General features: G+C 40.8%; 1 protein-coding gene across 8 annotated transcripts in view; it reads right to left on the reverse strand.

The window, feature by feature from the left end:
• The window catches only part of LOC146300675 (ankyrin repeat and IBR domain-containing protein 1-like), a 100,270-nt gene that overhangs the window by 23,236 nt on the left and 59,628 nt on the right, over positions 1 to 17,406 (reverse strand). For all 8 annotated transcript variants that reach the window (XM_084704356.1, XM_084704364.1, XM_084704348.1 and 5 more), the window contains 3 exons: positions 14,165 to 14,331; positions 13,459 to 13,547; positions 13,099 to 13,229 (listed from right to left, as the gene is read on the reverse strand). In XM_084704356.1, the coding sequence (XP_084560482.1) occupies positions 13,099 to 13,229; positions 13,459 to 13,547; positions 14,165 to 14,331 (387 nt within the window). The remainder of the gene's footprint in view (positions 1 to 13,098; positions 13,230 to 13,458; positions 13,548 to 14,164; positions 14,332 to 17,406) is intronic.

Consider the following 17,406-nt stretch of genomic DNA (forward strand, 5'->3'; position numbering starts at 1 on the left):
ACGTATATGTGGGAGTAAAAATAGGCCCTGGACTTTGATCCAGACCGGCCCACCAGAACTGGCCCCCGCCCCACTACAGCTAACCTGCTAATACATGCACATTCTGAGTTTGATGTGATGCTAGTTCGGGAGTTCGATAGTTAATGCGAGCGCGTACCAAATTTTTCAGCCTTTATTTGAGCGCATTTTTTTTTTGTTGCTCTCTGTAAAATAAACAGACGTTTTTCAATTGATAAAACCTTGTCAAGTGAAGGTGATTTCTTTTTGTCTACATTTTTCAGCCCCACCCTTACGTTTCCTCGCCTGGTTTTCCATTGTTATTCTTCTCCCAGTAATCCCGATGGCCAATCCGCTACTGCGGGGCTGTGGCGCGGTCGTGGATTTTCAAGTCATATTATTTTAAATTCTCGTGCTGTCAGGGGGTGGTGCAGCACCCTCATCACCCCTAGTTCCCGCAGCCAGTGGTATTCCCTCTCCACTGAAATCCAAAACTCAGCCAGTGTCTTGGCTTAGAACGCTGCCTTTAACGTTCGGTCGCTTGACAGTTCAACTAATGCGTCCTCCTGGTTGGATGTCAGATGGTTTGCCGTACTTACAGTGAATGGAAAATCAAAAGGCTGATGGCTTTTTTATTTGCATGCATTCATTTAACTACTATTTTTAACTTGTTATAATTTTGGCTAAAATATGCTATTTACAATTGTTTTAAAATGTTCCTTGATTTCTGGAAATCATCTTGCGACCCCCCCTCGCACATGTATGAAATACATGTCTGTATCATGTCATTTTTTTTATTATTCGCAATGTTGAGGAGTAATCCACCAAAGCTGCTTGCAGCCATATTTAGGGTTTCTCCGGTAGGAGGGAACTTATTGTTATTGTTGGTATTCTTCTTATTAGGATTCCTCCGGTAGGTGGGAACCTATCGTTATTGTTGGTATTCTTATAAAGGTGCCAGTATGGTACTCCGACTCCGTTACGGATGGGCGGGCCGCCGGATAGGACGGATTAATTAGCATTTCTGTTGCCTTTATGGTTCTCCGAAGGCTGGGGGTGCTGAAAACAATTCACCGCCAGAACAGTAGGTGGAGAAGCGTTTTTTTGTCGAAAACACGTTGCTTTGTTGCGTCTTTGTAAGTTAGAAATCGTCGTTGTTTATCTCCCACCTCTCATCACACGTGTGACACTCTTACCAGCTGTCACTAGTCAGACGATGAGTGCAGCAGGTGCAGTGACATAATATTATATTAAAGACAAACTCAAGGCCCGCCACGTCATTTTATGTGGCCCGCGGAAGATTAATGGTCTATTGAAATAAGTCTACGCTGCTTTACAGCGTGCATTGACCATAAACGACATCTCTCACCATGCATTTCAATTGTGTTACGGCAAAGTGACGACATCCCCCCTCTAGAAAGCAGTGTATGCACATCAGTGTTAAACGCAAAGTTTAACTGGGTGAAGGAGCATGGTTTGAATGACAGCACTCCAATGCAGCCGGTTCTGCGAACGTACCCCATGTGCATTTTCAGCCAAGGTCCTCGGGCATTCAACCCAAGTTGGTATCGCTCTCGAACTTGATTAGAGTACTCAGCCAAGCTAGCATGTTTCTGCTTCCCTTATTGACAATTTGGAGCCAGCAATGATGAAGACATCACCTTCATTAGACAAGGTTTTACCTAGGCTATTGGAAAAAGGCAATGTTTATTTTACATAAAGCTCAAAAAGCTATTCTGCGTTCAGATGAAGGGCAAAATTGCTTAATTGGGACTTAAATTGCAGCATAATATGCCCTATGTTCACAAAAGCTACAACAAAAACACCATGTTTTTACATCGTTACTGACGTAACATCGTAGTTACAACTGGCCCTTTGACGGCAACCATGCTGATGTGGGCCTCGGTGAAAATGGGTTTGACACCCCTGCGATATAGACAAGGCTCTGGTTTTGTGAATTCATTTCTCCACCAAGTGTATAATCCAATGTGAAAAATGATAAACAAAAAGTCAAAACTACAATGTACTACTCTAGGTCACTAAACTATGGCAGTCAGTGCACAGACAACAAACTCACGTTTCTGAATTCGCTAGAGTAGAGCATAAAGTAGCTCACAATAAAATTTCTCTCCAAGAAGTTCTCATCACAGACGTCTTTCAAAAAGACGACCTTAGAGAAAACGGCTTTCTGTCGAAGTCGGAAATGATGTCGTTTGGAAATGATGTCGTAGCGGACCAATCACGGCCAAGGGGTATCCGTCGCGTACAGCACGGCACGACGGATCGACAGGAATTTAAACGGTGCACGGGAAAGGTCTCCGTCGGCCCCGCAGACGACGGAGAGGGCGTTTCAGGGCGTTCCAACTATGCGTAGGCCCTTCCCATGTGTCCGTAATCGTATAGTACAGAGTAGCATATAACGGCCTTAAGGGTTCCTCGAGATCGTCCGTTCGAAACCGTTTGTCCGGTACAGCCAATCAAAATCATCAACAAAGGAACCAAACAGGAAGTTGGGTCAAATCTCAGCAAATCTTTGAGATAGCAACACCAAACTTGGTATATCAGTGGAAGACACTACAACATGTTCCAATGTGAAAAATTGACTTAGTATCTTAGAAAAATGACTGATATAAAGCAAATCAAATGTATTGCTAACGCTAAAATAATGCTTTACACATCCACCGTGTAAACCATTATTAAGCACTTCATATGAACTATCACTAGTTCATATGAAGACTCTTGAGAATGTTTAGTATTCAAATCTGAGAAAAAAGTGAAATGTAAGATTAAAAGTAGATTTTTAGTGAATATTTTAAATACAGGTTTGGCTAATTTCAGAGCTTTTTTGCTAAATCCTCTCTCCCTCTCCTCCTGCCCGCGCGTGCTCCAAATCCTCACACACTCAGCCTTCCCTTGCTTGACAAGACGCACATGCAACATTTCAGGACAGTGTGGGCTGACCAACCCCCACTCATTCCTTAGTCTCTAGCAAAGGCCTTGTGGATCTTGATGGTATTGCATTTCCGATTTTGTATGCAATGGTAAAAATGTCTCCAATTCCTGAAACATTGATAGTATAGGCCATGAGTAACTACTAGGGCTGCACGATTAAGGCCAAAATGATAATCATGATTATTTTTATCAATATTGAGATCACGATTAATTATCACGATTATTTGTTGATTATAACCTAATCAAATTTTATTGTCACAATACATTGTACTTGCATAATGGATGTGTATAAAACTCATAATATATAATCAATAAAAAACAAATACGGCAGGGCTCAGCATTAAGGCTTGTCCGCTTGTCCGGGACAAGTGGATTTTTTTGTAGGGCAAGTGGAAGAGAAATATACTTGCCCCACTGGACAAGTTAAAACTCATACAAAATAAAATGCCACGTTACTTCATCTTTTGTTCCACTCATTACGTTTATTTTACCGATTTTATTTAACCGAATTCTGCATGAGCAAAACACAGATCTGTGTTCGCTCGAGTGGCATAGTCCCAAGATCTCTACAGACCTTGCAGCTAATTTAATGCTCAACAATTGAACGGGGGCTTATTACTTGAAAGAGGAATTATTTACTGTGTCGTCTCAGTTACACTAGGGCTTTGGAAAACTGTGCCAAGCTCAAATAGGCTAATGGCTAGTAGAACATAACATTTCAGAATAATTTCAGTAAATCAAGCAGCGCTGCAAGACCCAGTTAAAAGTTATGCAGCTAGCAAACGTTAGCTAGCATTGCTAACGACATTGGCTAACTCAACTTCGGTGGGCTATCCTCTGTATTTGCAAGCTATCTAAACCTATACTATATCTAAAATAAGGCTTTAGGGATTAGCAAAGGCAGGTCACAGTGAGTTTTTTTCTTTTTCTTTGTTAAGATAGCAGCCTTATGACCGACTTCTATCTGTTGCGGAATTTTCCTCACGTTACTCTGTCTGTAACCGTCTAAATCTAGAAATTGAGCTGTATGGTGCAAGGAACAACTCTGACTGGCTCATGGAGGCACGGGAACAGACATAAGGTGTATTCGACTCCAAGCAGGGCCGCAGCTGGCTGCAGCCTGCAGATTGGAGAAAGAGTTTACCATAGCCCAATACATAAAATGACAAATTTTCCGACTTAAGGAGCCGTTTATAACTCCTCCCCGACAGCAAGCGGTAACTCTCGCTGGTCGTTTCATGCAGCCACAGCCGATGTCGAACACACCTATTGGTTTACGGAGCGCTAGATTGGCTTTGAAAAAAAAAAACTTTGATACGGAACGTTCTATGAACGGAGTGACGCATTTTAAATATTGCTCGATCACGCGAATTTGATCGTGGGAAGCCGAAATCGTGATCGTGATTAAAATTCGATTAATCGTGCAGCCCTAGTAACTACCACACCACAAATGACCCACCATTATCCATAGGTGGCGCTATGGCCACCCCCCAATTGTCCATTTTGAAAGTGATGCCAGTTGCATCCCATTTGTCCCAAAATTCTGAAAGTCATTACATATGCCTTATTTCTCATGAGGAACAAAAAGCCTCTCGAACCTATAACGACCACCCCCACAAATCTGAAAAATAGTTGAAAAGACGGAAAAGTAGATTCATTGTGAATATTTAAAATATGTTTTCTTGGCTAATTTCTAGAGCTTTTCCCCCAAATCCTGTCTGTAGTTTGTTTAGACAAACGTAGCCTTTTAAACCTCAAGGTTTAATTCTCTCTTTTAACCATTTAAAGTTGGATTTGACATTTAACAGACATTAAATCATTTAGCAAGTTGTTTGACTCAAAAACCAAGCTCCCACCTTCACTCCTTAGTCTAGTAGCCATTTTAGACTAGTAGGCATTCTGTGGTTAGTTTGGCCACAGCTAATTCTACTGTTAAAAGAAACAGAAGGTCTTCTTCTTCAGAACTATACAGTTGAATCAACCAAACACAGCTTGGTCATGTTATCATCTTCTTTGGCACATCTAAACTAAGGACTAGACTTTTAAGAAAGCATGACCAAAGCAATTTGGTGAGGGAGGGTTCCTCCATAAACAGTTGCAGACAAAGAATTTCAGACAATAACTTAAACATAGTCTTGCATTAAGGGTAGAGTCAACAAATTGAATAACTGTGCTAATGGTTGTTGAAACTTATTGCTTTAAGTTGGTGCTTGTCAATTTAGGCAGAAGTCCATGTCTGGTGATATTTGACAACCTCAAACAGCATGAGTCCGCTCAACATACGTTATTTTACTTATTTATTTGCCTTTAACTTGTATATTTTGTTCATTGCTAATAAAGTATGTGTTGATACTAAAACTGCTATCTATCTTAACACCTTACAGAATATTTACCTTGCTTACATCTCACACAGATCATACAATAAGAAATAGTCAACAACCCAGCATTCACATACATTTCCAACACAACAATGACATGGACATATTACCACATGTAACTACACTGACTACAATTGATTTAAAATTCAGTATGTATGTTTATGTAAGACACATATGTAGTTATTCTACTTTGACATCCCAAAAGCTTTGAAATAAGAGTGAATGCAATTAGGAAGCAACTTTGTCCATGTACAATTTGTCTTGATGTTTGTTTATAACTGGAATATAAATGTGTGCACAACAATTAGTTCCATTCAAGTAAGTCTATTTTATTGGACAAGAAGCATTCCAGGAGTGGTACCATTTGACAACCTCAGACAGTCTGCCACTGGGCCAAATGAAAAGGCTCTATTCTTGATTTGCAATGCAGCTAAGTCCTAGACCATTAGGGGCAAAGCTGCGGCCACTTGTGATGTTAGAAAGGCCAGTTACATAAAAATATATTGCTGTCATATACCATATGGTCCAATTAAAAGCTGCAGACAAACAACTAGACAAGGAGGTCAAACAAACTCTGAGTGTAAAATTGAAGCTGCGCGTGTCTCTACTTTGTGTAGAAATCTGAAGTAGCATGCCAAAACATTCTTATACTTTAGCTTTCAAACAGAAAGCTGTGCAGAAAGCACTCACAAGCAGCAACAGACCTGTAGCATGCAAACATGGGGTTGATGAAAGGCACATTCAGGGGCCTGTTCCATAAAGGCCGCTCAAAAAAGTTAAACTTAAAGTCCTAAACCAGACTTAAATACGTTTAATTTGTCAAGTGGGGCTAAAGCGGTTCCATAAAGACCAATTTCAGCTCACGCAGTCCAACTAATTCAAGTCAGATTTGAATAGTCAAGCTAATTGCGCGTGCACCCTATTCTTAAGCAGCCCGAGAGGTAAAACATGGATCGTAGAATCCACCACGGCAAAAGCAATGCACACGGCGACGTGACATCTTCCAGAAAGAACATTCCCTTTAAATCGTGTACTATGACAGCTTCCTTATCCACCGCTTCATCAAAATAAAATGACACACCATGATTGACGTCGTGAACAATAGGCTACGTAGGAGGACCTTTTTAGACCTTTACTTCGTTGATTAAAAAACACCCTCTAAACTCATCTAAATTGGCTTTTTTGACATTGTTTAAAATAAATAGCCTACTATTAATCAATACATCCAGTAGCCAAACTTTTTAACATGGTTTTTGTGTCATGGAAATGCAGGGCGGATTTAGGTTGGTTTTGCAATTGTAGGGTACGATTAACAATTATATTGCCATGAAAATTATACTTGGATAATTTAGATTGAGAAATAGGCCTCAATCTATACTATGTCCGGTCCACAATTTCTCCAGAAATTGTACCCTCTATAGTTGTAGGTATTATTGTTTTGCTTGGTCCATGGGAGTCTATGGCAGCCCATAGACCAGTAAAGTAAAAAGTTGTGAAACTTGGCATATTGAAACTACAGCGCACTAGGAACAACCACACCAAATATGGCCCAAGTGAGCCATCTTCGATTGTGAAGATATATAATAATCAAATCGATTAACGATTAACAATTATATTGCCATGATAATTATACTTGGATCATTTAGATTGAGAAATAGGCCTATGCCTGATGCCTAAACATTTGAAATCACAAACTAACATCCATACATTAATGGCTATGGTGTGTAGCCTATCAAAGCATTGTTCATCATTGTTTAATGCATTAGGCTAAATGTTGTAGGCTAATTAAGTTGATTTCTATCAATGTTGAACATATTGAACTGATGAGAATAAGAAAATGAGAATATACGTGGTAAAACATTGTTTTCCCGTTGGGTCAGTGTTACAGGAACGTCTGGTTAAGCACCAAGTCACGCTGAGCCTGACAGTTACTCTGACCCTGACCAGACTAGTTTCGCAGCCTAAGTTGCCATAGTAACCGAGTTTGAACTATGTTGAGCTAGCTTTATGGAACCGAATGAACTAAAAATGAGTCAGACTAACTGACATTAGTCTGGCTTATACGGTAAACTCGCTTTATGGAACAGGCCTCTGGAGTGGTGAAGTCAGCTACCTCGCTATATTGTATAAAATATATATACAAATATATATATATATAACTATACCTATAGGCCTTAATGTAATTGTTGTCCTTACATTACATACACGTCCTTTACTAAAGTGCATCTTCCCAACCGAATGTGAAGCGGCTGGGATGCGAATCAGCACCCCCAAATCTGAGGCCATGGTTATCGACCGGAAATGGGTGGAGTGCCATCTCAGGATCGGGAAGGAGATCTTGACCCAAGCAGAGGAGTTCAAGTATCTCGGGGTCTTGTTCACGAGTGAGGGAAGAATGGAGCGCGAGATCGACAGGCGGATCGGTGCGGCGTTCGCAGTGATGGGCTCTGCATCGGTCCGTCGTGGTGAAGAAGGAGCTGAGTCGAAAGGCGAAGCTCTCTATTTACCAGTCGATCTACGTTCCTACCCTCACCTATGGTCACGAACTATGGGTCGTGACCGAAAAAACGAGATCGTGAATATAAGCGGCCAAAATGAGCTTTCTCCGCAGGGTGCCCCTTAGAGATGTGAGGGTGAGAAGCTCGGTCATCCGGAAGGGGCTCAGAGTAGAACCGCTGCTCCTCTGCGTCGAGAGGAGCCAGCTGAGGTGGCTCGGGCATCTGATCAGTATGCCTCCTAGACGCCTCCCTGGTGAGGTGTTTTGGGCACGTCCTACTGGGAAGAGGCCCCAGGACACGCTGGAGGGACTGTCTCTCGGCTGGCCTGGGAACGCCTCCGGGTCCCCCAGGAAGAGCTGGTGGAAGTGGCCGGGGAGAGGGAAGTCTGGGCCTCCTTGCTTAGGTTGCTGCCCCCGCGACCCGACCCCCGGACAAGCGGTAGATGACAACGACGACGACGGCATTTTAACCCTGTTTATCCAAAATTTCTTAAAGTTGGTACGCATGCCTTATATTGCTCATGGGGAACAAAAGAGTATCAAGAACCCATAATGTCGGCAGCATGGATATTTCTCTACAGTGACAATTTGTGAAGAATTTTCGAAAATTACTTAAAATCAGCCATTGATCCAATTGTCTTGAAATGTTGTTTACATGTGTGAAATACATGTATGTGTCATGTCAATTTGGTAATGGTTTGCAATGTTAAGGAGGAACCCGCCATTGCTGCCTGCAGCTATATTTATTAGGGTTCCTCCGTAAGGAGGAACCTATTGTGGTTGCATTTCCACCCCATTGCTCCAATTCTTCTGAAACTTGGTGTGCAAGCCTCATTTTTCATGAGGAACAAAAAAGCCTCAAGGACACATAAGGTCCGCCATGATGGATTTTACTGTACAGTGATAATTTGGGAAAACATTCAAAATTCCTCTTCTCTTGAACCAAAGGTCTAATTGACTTGGAATTTGGTACATATATGTATCATTGACATATTGAAAAATGTTACTTAAGGCAATTGAATCAAGTACAAAATGGCTGAAAGGGGTGTATTTATGTAAATTTCCACATTAACTCAATATGTTTGTGTCACTAAATCAAATGTCATTTTCAATGATGGTTTTTTAAACCTAATAGGCTTTAAGGTGACATCACTCTGACGTACCGTACACAATTTCACCTTGGTATGTCAAAATATGATTGAATTAGAGCTGTTTCAACTTTTGCTTACCACAGGAGAAACAGCTTACTTTTTTATACAGTAACTGAACATGAAAATACTCAACACTGAGATTAGATCACTGGGCTAAGACGGCGACCTGCAAAGCATAGGGTCATAGGATCGAATCCAGCCACAGTCGTTTAGCCCGTCTTAAATTTGATTACCTGTTTAGTTAAACAGGATGACATCGTTCTGAAGTACCATGCGCAATTTCACCTTGATATGTCAAAAGATCATTGAATTACAGCTGTTTAAGCTGTGGCCGAATCGAACAAGCCATGCTACAGGATATACAGCCTTTTTTTTTGATGACAGAAACTGACCAGAATTTCTCAGCCTTGCGGGTAGCTCAATGAGTTGAAACGTTGTGCCGCAAAGCATAAGGTCACAGGTTTGAATCCAGGCAGTCTTTTGGCCTGTCCAAATTTTGACCTCTTAGAGGTCCTGTATTGCCCGCGATACAGAAATGCTGCGCCCCCCTCCCTCAGTGAGAACGCACTCAATTCAAAACATTTTTTTTTTAGACGGCTACACATATGATACCTCGTTGGAAAGCTACAATTCTTGTGCTTCCATTGAAGTAAACCAATTCAAGCTCAACTCGCAACAGAAATTACCGTCAACGTCTTTGTCCGGTGACCGTTCCTTCAACAATGCCAGATAAAAAAGTTGTACTTACCTACGATTACTTAGGAATGTTACAGGTATGCACACAACTCATCAAAACCTCATCTGCTTACATTCCCAAGGGTCCAAAGTATCAAACCTTGTCGAGTAGTTTTCCAAACAATGAATTATATCCACACATAGCCACGATCTTGTTGCTTCATTCTTACATCGTCAATTTTTTTTTTTCAGTCTCTCACTTACTATCGCTCATAGGAGGAAATGTGGGTCGAGTACAAACACGGGGGTAGTCTTAAAATGGCTGCTACACTCTGACCTTTGACACCTTGGTTGACCCAGTAGGAGCTTCCATGCCCCGGTGAAGGCCCTCTAAAGCCAACTAGGTCTGTGCATCCTGCCCCCCCCCCCCGCCCCCTCTACACGATTTTTTCTAACTGGCTTCGACTGGCTCTGAAATGAGCTAGTTATCCTTGTAGCTTAGTGCTAGCTGTAAATGGCGATACCCCATATGCTAGGTTTTGTGGAGCCTTCAAAACAAAAGTCGATTGCGCAATATGTCAGTGTTCTTTGTGCGCCAATCCTGGGAATCAGATAGAGCACTCCAATGTGTTCATGCTTCAGTTTTTGTGTTTCAGTAATACTAATGAGGGATTCAGCTGTTATTTATGATAGTTCTAAGTACCACCTTTCATTAGAGGTAACAATTATACCTTTTTATCCTAAGAATTTGACCTTGGTTAACCGTTTCTTGACCTTTGTCCCAAAGCTGACAAAAAACTAATACTCATATCACGCAGTCAGAGCACTGCTAGATAATCAGCGTCAGATCCCTTGGGTACCCAGCATACAGTGCGGCATGTCCAAAAACGCAAAGACTTGTGGAAAATAGTTTGGTTACAACAGCCTTGCAAGGGATTTCAGTTGTTGTGTTCGTTCAATTAGATGTTTTTAATGTTATTGTTGGTTAGTTAATATAATCTTGTTGGTCACCCTGATTGTGTATGTTGAGTAGTTTAATGGGACCAGAGAATCAGCTGCTAAACCGTTACAGGCTGTTCTTGCACGGAGCTGAATATGAATGCTGTCCTAGCCCAGTTGCCCACATGACTTTAGTCTCGATCTTCTGCAGTGTACATGTTTATAATATTTCGCCATTTTGAGGAACCCGCATCGCTGCTTGCAGCTATATTTAGGTTCCTCCGGTAGGAGGGAACCTAGTGTTATTGTTGGTATTCTTATTCTTATTATTTTTCTTCTCCTTGCGCCCCAATATCTCAAAAAGCCCCTGGTCAAAATGTTTCTAATTTGGCACATTGATACTACATCCAAGTGGGTACCGCCACACCAAATATGGGCCACATCGGACCATAGGGGGCGCCACAGGCCACGCCCAAAATTCCGATTTTCAAAGTGATGGCATTTCCACCCCATTGCTCCAATTCTTCTGAAACTTGGTGTGCATGCCTCATTTTTCATGAGGAACAAAAAAGCCTCAAGGACCCATAAGGTCCGCCATGATGGATTTTCCTGTACTGTGATAATTTGGGAAAACCTTCAAAATTCCTCTTCTCTTGAACCAAAGGTGAAATTGACTTGAAATTTGCTATAGATATGTATCATTGACGTATTTAAAAACTTTACTTAAGGCAATTGGATCAAGTACAAAATGGCTGAAATGGGTGTATTTATGTAAATGTCCACATTTCCTCAATATGTTTGTGTCACTAAATCAAATGTATTTTTGAAGGATGGTTTAAACCTAATAAGCTTTAAGGTGACATGCCTCTGAAGTACCATGCAAAGTTTCACCTTGATATGTCAACATATGACTGAATTACAGCTGTTTGAACTTGGACCAAATCTGCCAATGCTCGCCATTTGAGAAACAGCTTTTTTTAATTATCCAGTTATTGAACTTTGTGTATTCCATGCCAGGGAATGGCTCAATTGGCTGAGATGTTGTGGCGGTAAGCAAAGGGTTGTAGGTTCAAAACCGGTCAGAGGCATAGTTTTTTATTTTTTATTCTGACAAAACGGTTTCTAGTCTTTAGATAAATCCTCCGGTTGTAAAACATAGCAATGCGTGTTTAGTTGAGCCCATCACAACACTCCAATCATCTATTTAGCGTGACTATGTAAGCCACTGCAAAACAAGTCAGGTTCACCACAGTAGCTAGTTACTTGTAGTCTACGCATGGTAGAGATAACGCTAATGGTTATCTCTAATGAAGTAAATTGAGTGTTCAGGTGGATCACTTGTCTGTTGCACAAAATCATTTCAGTAACCTAAGCCAGGATACATCCCCACTGATGCTAGGCATGATTTTAAATTCCCTTCCATGACAAGTTATGGCACTCCAAACAACCTTTTAAAAAAACTATAAGTTATTCTTTACAGCAGCAACCCAGTCATCCTGTTGTCCCATTTTCATAGGAAATGTACAAGCAGTTTCAACTTTGGCTGAATCTAATAACGCTTACCACAGGAGAAACAGCTTACTTTTTAATACAGTAACTGAACATGACAATATTCAACACTGAGAATAGCTCAATGGGCTGGGATGGTGACCTGTAAAGTATAAGGTAGTAGGTTGGAATCCAGCCATTATCTTTTGGCCTGTCATCATTTCGATTATCTGTTTAGTTCAATAGGATGACATAATTCTGAAATACCATGCACAATTTCATGCAATTTCACCTTGAAATGTCAACCGTTTCTTAACCTTTATCCCAAAGCTGACCAAAGCTAATACTCTGCCCTTTCTATTCATACAATCTCAACAGTTGGTGTGTAGCAGAGAGGATAGAGAGACTGACTTGTAACCTTATGCTCATGAGTTCAAATCCCCATTCAGCTTGTTGTTGGCCAAACATGAAGTAGTTTTGCTCTTTTGTTGTCCAACTCTCGATCTTCTAAAGTGTACATGTTTATATATTTTGCGGAGGAACCCGCATCGCTGCTTGCAACTATATTTAACCGTGTAACCGTTAACCGACAATACGAATGTTTAGTGGGTAATACTATTGTTTAAACTGTGTTAGAGATAATGTTGCTACATTTAGCAACTTTTCACCTTCCCTACTGACAAAAAGTCGGATCTAGGACTAGCAACTTTCTGCTACTTTGGTAATCTCTGTAGATAACTGTAAAGATAATTGTACATTCCTGTTGTCATCGCCGACCAGCCAGTGCTCTCTGCTCTCTCGGATTCAATGTGTTTTCATTTTGTAAATCAGTTTTTGTTCTGTTGTTGTTTAAGCTGCTATTTAAAAAACCGTTTAGTTGTATTGTTCTTTTTTTTTGATATATAGGTCTCAGACACATCCACATTTTTAATCTTGTAGGTTAACAGTTAATTGTCATCACAGAGCGTAGGTTATCTGTGAATTTTCTCTCCAAAATGAGCATCCCAAGTTACAACCCTACCTTCGCGCACTGCATGTGGTTACAGCCCTCATTCTTCTGAATGGGAGACTTGCAGTTGGCACATGGCTTGGAGTTAGAGAGTAGCCATAAGCAGTTGGCCGCATCTTCATACGCCTCACTCACACCAGCCACTTAACAGGAATAACACACAAAAATTATTCTTACAATTCAAATACAAATGACATGGCATAATTTCACCATTTGTCTGAGCATTTTTGGAGGTTGTCCTGTGAAAATAACCAAAAATAAAAATAAAAAGACTTAAAATAAAAAGTTCAGTACAAAATGTTGCACTTCATCATTGTCATTACAACCTAGAGCTAGTAACTCGGCTATATGAATAAATGTAAATCTACTCACATTCCTCTGGCTTCATTTCAGTAACTTTATGCAGCCACATCCTCCATATCTCACAGTCACATGGTTCATGGGGATCACCCTGGCACTCCCTTGAAAAAACAGAGATGAGCACTTAGTTTGGCCCATAGTTACAAAGCAGTCATTATATGCTTACCCGCACATATTGCCCACATGACATTAAGTACATTTCCACTACCTTGGACTACCTTGTTTGTACCTACTTATATATCACTTGACAAAGCAGGAGAAAGTCACTTGTGTAGAGTATAAGCGGATTTTATAGCATTGAAGGAGAACTGAACGAGCGATGAGAGTGGCTTGTTAAAGACCAGACAGAAGGTAAAGCGCTACAGGCACCTGGTCCCTTTCATCCTGTTGCCAAGCTAGCCAACATTACATTACAGAAGGTACATTTGCAGACGTGCAAGCATGCACACATGCAATCACACACACACACACACACACACACACAAGCAGGACCAGTTACATAGAACCACACAAGCATAGTGCCATGGAGACACACCAATTTAAAATGTTCTAATTTAATTCATAAGCCTTCAGGGTATCCCATCTGAAGCAAAGACTGTTGTACCATATGAACAATGAGAGGCACTGCCTCATATACTGCTCGCCATATAAAAAACACAATGTGTAATAAGGAATTTCCTCTCTGAGATAAAGTGTTTGGAATTGACTGGCTACTGACCAACAGAAAAGATGTCCCTTGCCACAATCGACGGCAGGGGCCCTTAGCAGAGGGAAACTTAGAGTGTCAGACGAGCTGTTGCCAGGATCCTGGATGGAAAGACGTACTGCCCGCTCACAGCCTGCCCTGGGGCACCAGCGGATGGCAGGGTTGTTATCCACAAAAGCCTAAAGAACAGCAAAGTTAATGTCAGCTTTGTGTCTCTCGATTGTTTAATCAATGATGGATAGCTCTCGTCCACCAAATTAGCTCTGGATTTTAAACTGTTCAGAATGTCCCTGACAACCAAAAACCATACATAGGGTCATATTTAGAAGATCAAGGCAAAATAACATTTAACCAGGCTGCACACATAGGGTGTGAGGATTGATGACATCTGCCAAGCCACTGACAGAGGGCTGATGTTGCTATGGCAACCTGAGGAGAGGTTGGTAAATTAATTTAATACCTGTCACTCACAGACGAGACAGACATTGCACTTTCTTAACAAAAGCTAGCTAGCTACCGTTTTGGGAAAAAACTTGCACTGTGGGGACCGTCGGAAATATTTAGAACTCACGCATCTAAAGGTTAAATGTTAAAAGAAAATTTAACACTGTGAACATTTCTGATCCAGTCAGTATCCTACTGTATGTGCCTAACAGAAACAGTATGCAGGGCTCTCAAGTTTTGAAAACAGGCAAGAGTGACATTCCCCCCACACAAAAAATATTGTTAGTGTTTTTGTTGTTGTTATTAATAATTGCTCTGACTTGCAGAAGAAAATATTTGACACATGGCACTGACATAGGGTTGCCACCTTCAATACAGAAAAATAAGGGACACCTGCCACAGCGGGGGCCACACCCCTCGGGGCCACGATGACCACAGGCCCAATAACGTGCCAGTGGTGGTAAATCACTACTTAAAACATGTTTTAATAAAACTATTAAGATTGATACATGGACATTATAAAAATATATCTACTATTTAAATCAATGTGAACAGATGCACTCAATCTATCTATATCACAACTCAAGTGGTCATATCGTCATAGCTGAATACACATCTATGACGATAATAAACATAGGCCAACAAAGTTTGACAGTGAGACCACAAAAAATAGGCTTTTGGAGTAACTTGTGAGATGTGAACCATATTTTATTAACTTATTAACAGATAAATAACTTATTAAACAAATGCTTTGATACTCAAAAAGGTCAATTGGAAAAAAATATGGACACACTTTAGAATAATGGTCCGTTGTTAACAAGTAGCTATGCAGGAAGTAATTGGTAGTTCTACATTAACACTGAATTTAATACTATTAACTAATATGGAAACAAGATTAACTAAGCAGTAACTAATAGATAATTTACAAAAAAGGTAGTTCCTTGGTAGGCAATTTGGTTATTACTAAACAAATGTATCCCCTTGAGAAATAATTGTGAACTATAACCAATTAAGAAAGAATAACCAATTAATTACTAATCACAAAAGTAACATGACTAAAAAGTGAACAATTTGGTTGTTTTACTCTTAACATGGTCATAACTTTTCAGAAGCTTCCCGTACGTAGTTGTGGCAGTGATTGTTAGCTTTGCAGATGAGTTACACGTTACACGAGCTAAAGCAATGTTTACAAAGGTAACTTCAGCGCTACGAGCTATCAAAGACAAAGTCCCCACACATACTAGGTCGCTGCCATCACTCCCATTGGGAACCAATGATAAAAAGGCAGAGACGACACGGACATTATGGGCAAAGCTTGTCTATATTGTATGCTTTTCGGCCGTGCGATAGCACTACCCATACAGGTAGAGCTATCCCCATAGCACAGGTGCTGGACACCCGGTGTGATCGCCTTGGTTTCCAGACTACCTGTTATTTGTATTTTTTTATTTCACCTTTATTTAGCCAGGTAGGCTAGTTGAGAACAAGTTCTCATTTACAACTGCGACCTGGCCAAGATACAACATAGCAATACGACACATACAACATACACATACAACAGAGTTTCACATAGAAAGCATGCAAGCTGTGCGTTCACCTAACAGCAGCAGCTGCCGTTGGCCTCAATCACCATATTCGTCACAAATTCATAAAACAATCAACATTATTGGCAATTTTCAAGTCACATCTTATATTTGCTGCTGTTGGCTAAGAAAATAAAACTGTGGCAAGCTGGCATGAACTGGGAGAGCAAAAACACATGATTGTTGGTCCGTTGCTATACAATGCAAGCTATTCAGGGTCATGGAGGCAGGGCCGGCGTTTACAAAATCTACAATGTGTGCCAAAATGATATCCCCTGGCAAGCCATACTGATCAATTTGATCTACTAGGGCCAGCATGCCAACACTGACACAACTAATGTCTTCCATCATCTCTCGAATCAAGGTGTCCCTATCTGCCTTCGAGCTTGTGCAGCTGCGTTGGTCTGAAGATAACCACGCCCCTCTCGTTTGCATGTGAGGCTGGAAATTAATACAGCACAGAAATAAATGTGCTGCTCGAAAATACATGTGGCGTTAGGAAATAAAAGTCTCCAAAAATAAATAAATGTGGCATTAGGAAATAAAAGTCCCATGAAATAAATACATTTACATTTATTTATTTAGCAGACGCTTTTATCCAAAGCGACTTCCAAGAGACAGCTTTACAAAGTGCATAGGTCACTGATAATAACAACAACAAGATAACCCCAAAACATTGTGGGTAGACAAAACATGAAGCACATATTGTGAACAACCAAAAATAAGTGCCAAAGGGAAGAACTATAAAAGCATGTAGTTAAGCAAATTACAATTAAGCAACATGAATCGCTATAAGTGCAAGTGTACCTATAGAAAGGCAAGCAACAGTAGAAAATGAGATCAAATAAAATATTTTGCAGCGAGTACAACAATTTAAATCAGTTAGCACTAACCAACAAGAGCAACAAGTCTCTAAGCAAGAGTCATTGTTATCCTTGAGGAAACTAGCATTGGGTCCAGCAAACCATTCCTAAGTACCGTTGTACTTCCGGAACTAGTGCGTCTTGAGCCTTTTCTTGAAGGTGGAGAGACAGTCAGTGTCTCTGATGAAGATAGGGAGTTGATTCCACCACTGGGGGGCCAGGCAGCAGAAGAGCTTGTGTTGGGAACGGTGGGACCACCAGGCAGTTGTCTGAAGAAGACCGTAGGTGGCGGGTGGGGGTGTATGGCTGCAGGAGAGACTTGATGTAGTCGGGTGCAGTCCTGTTCACTGCTCGGAAATAAATG

This window comes from Hypomesus nipponensis, chromosome 2 (genome assembly GCF_054491055.1).
Source record: "Hypomesus nipponensis isolate SF chromosome 2, ASM5449105v1, whole genome shotgun sequence".
NCBI lineage: Eukaryota > Metazoa > Chordata > Actinopteri > Osmeriformes > Osmeridae > Hypomesus > Hypomesus nipponensis.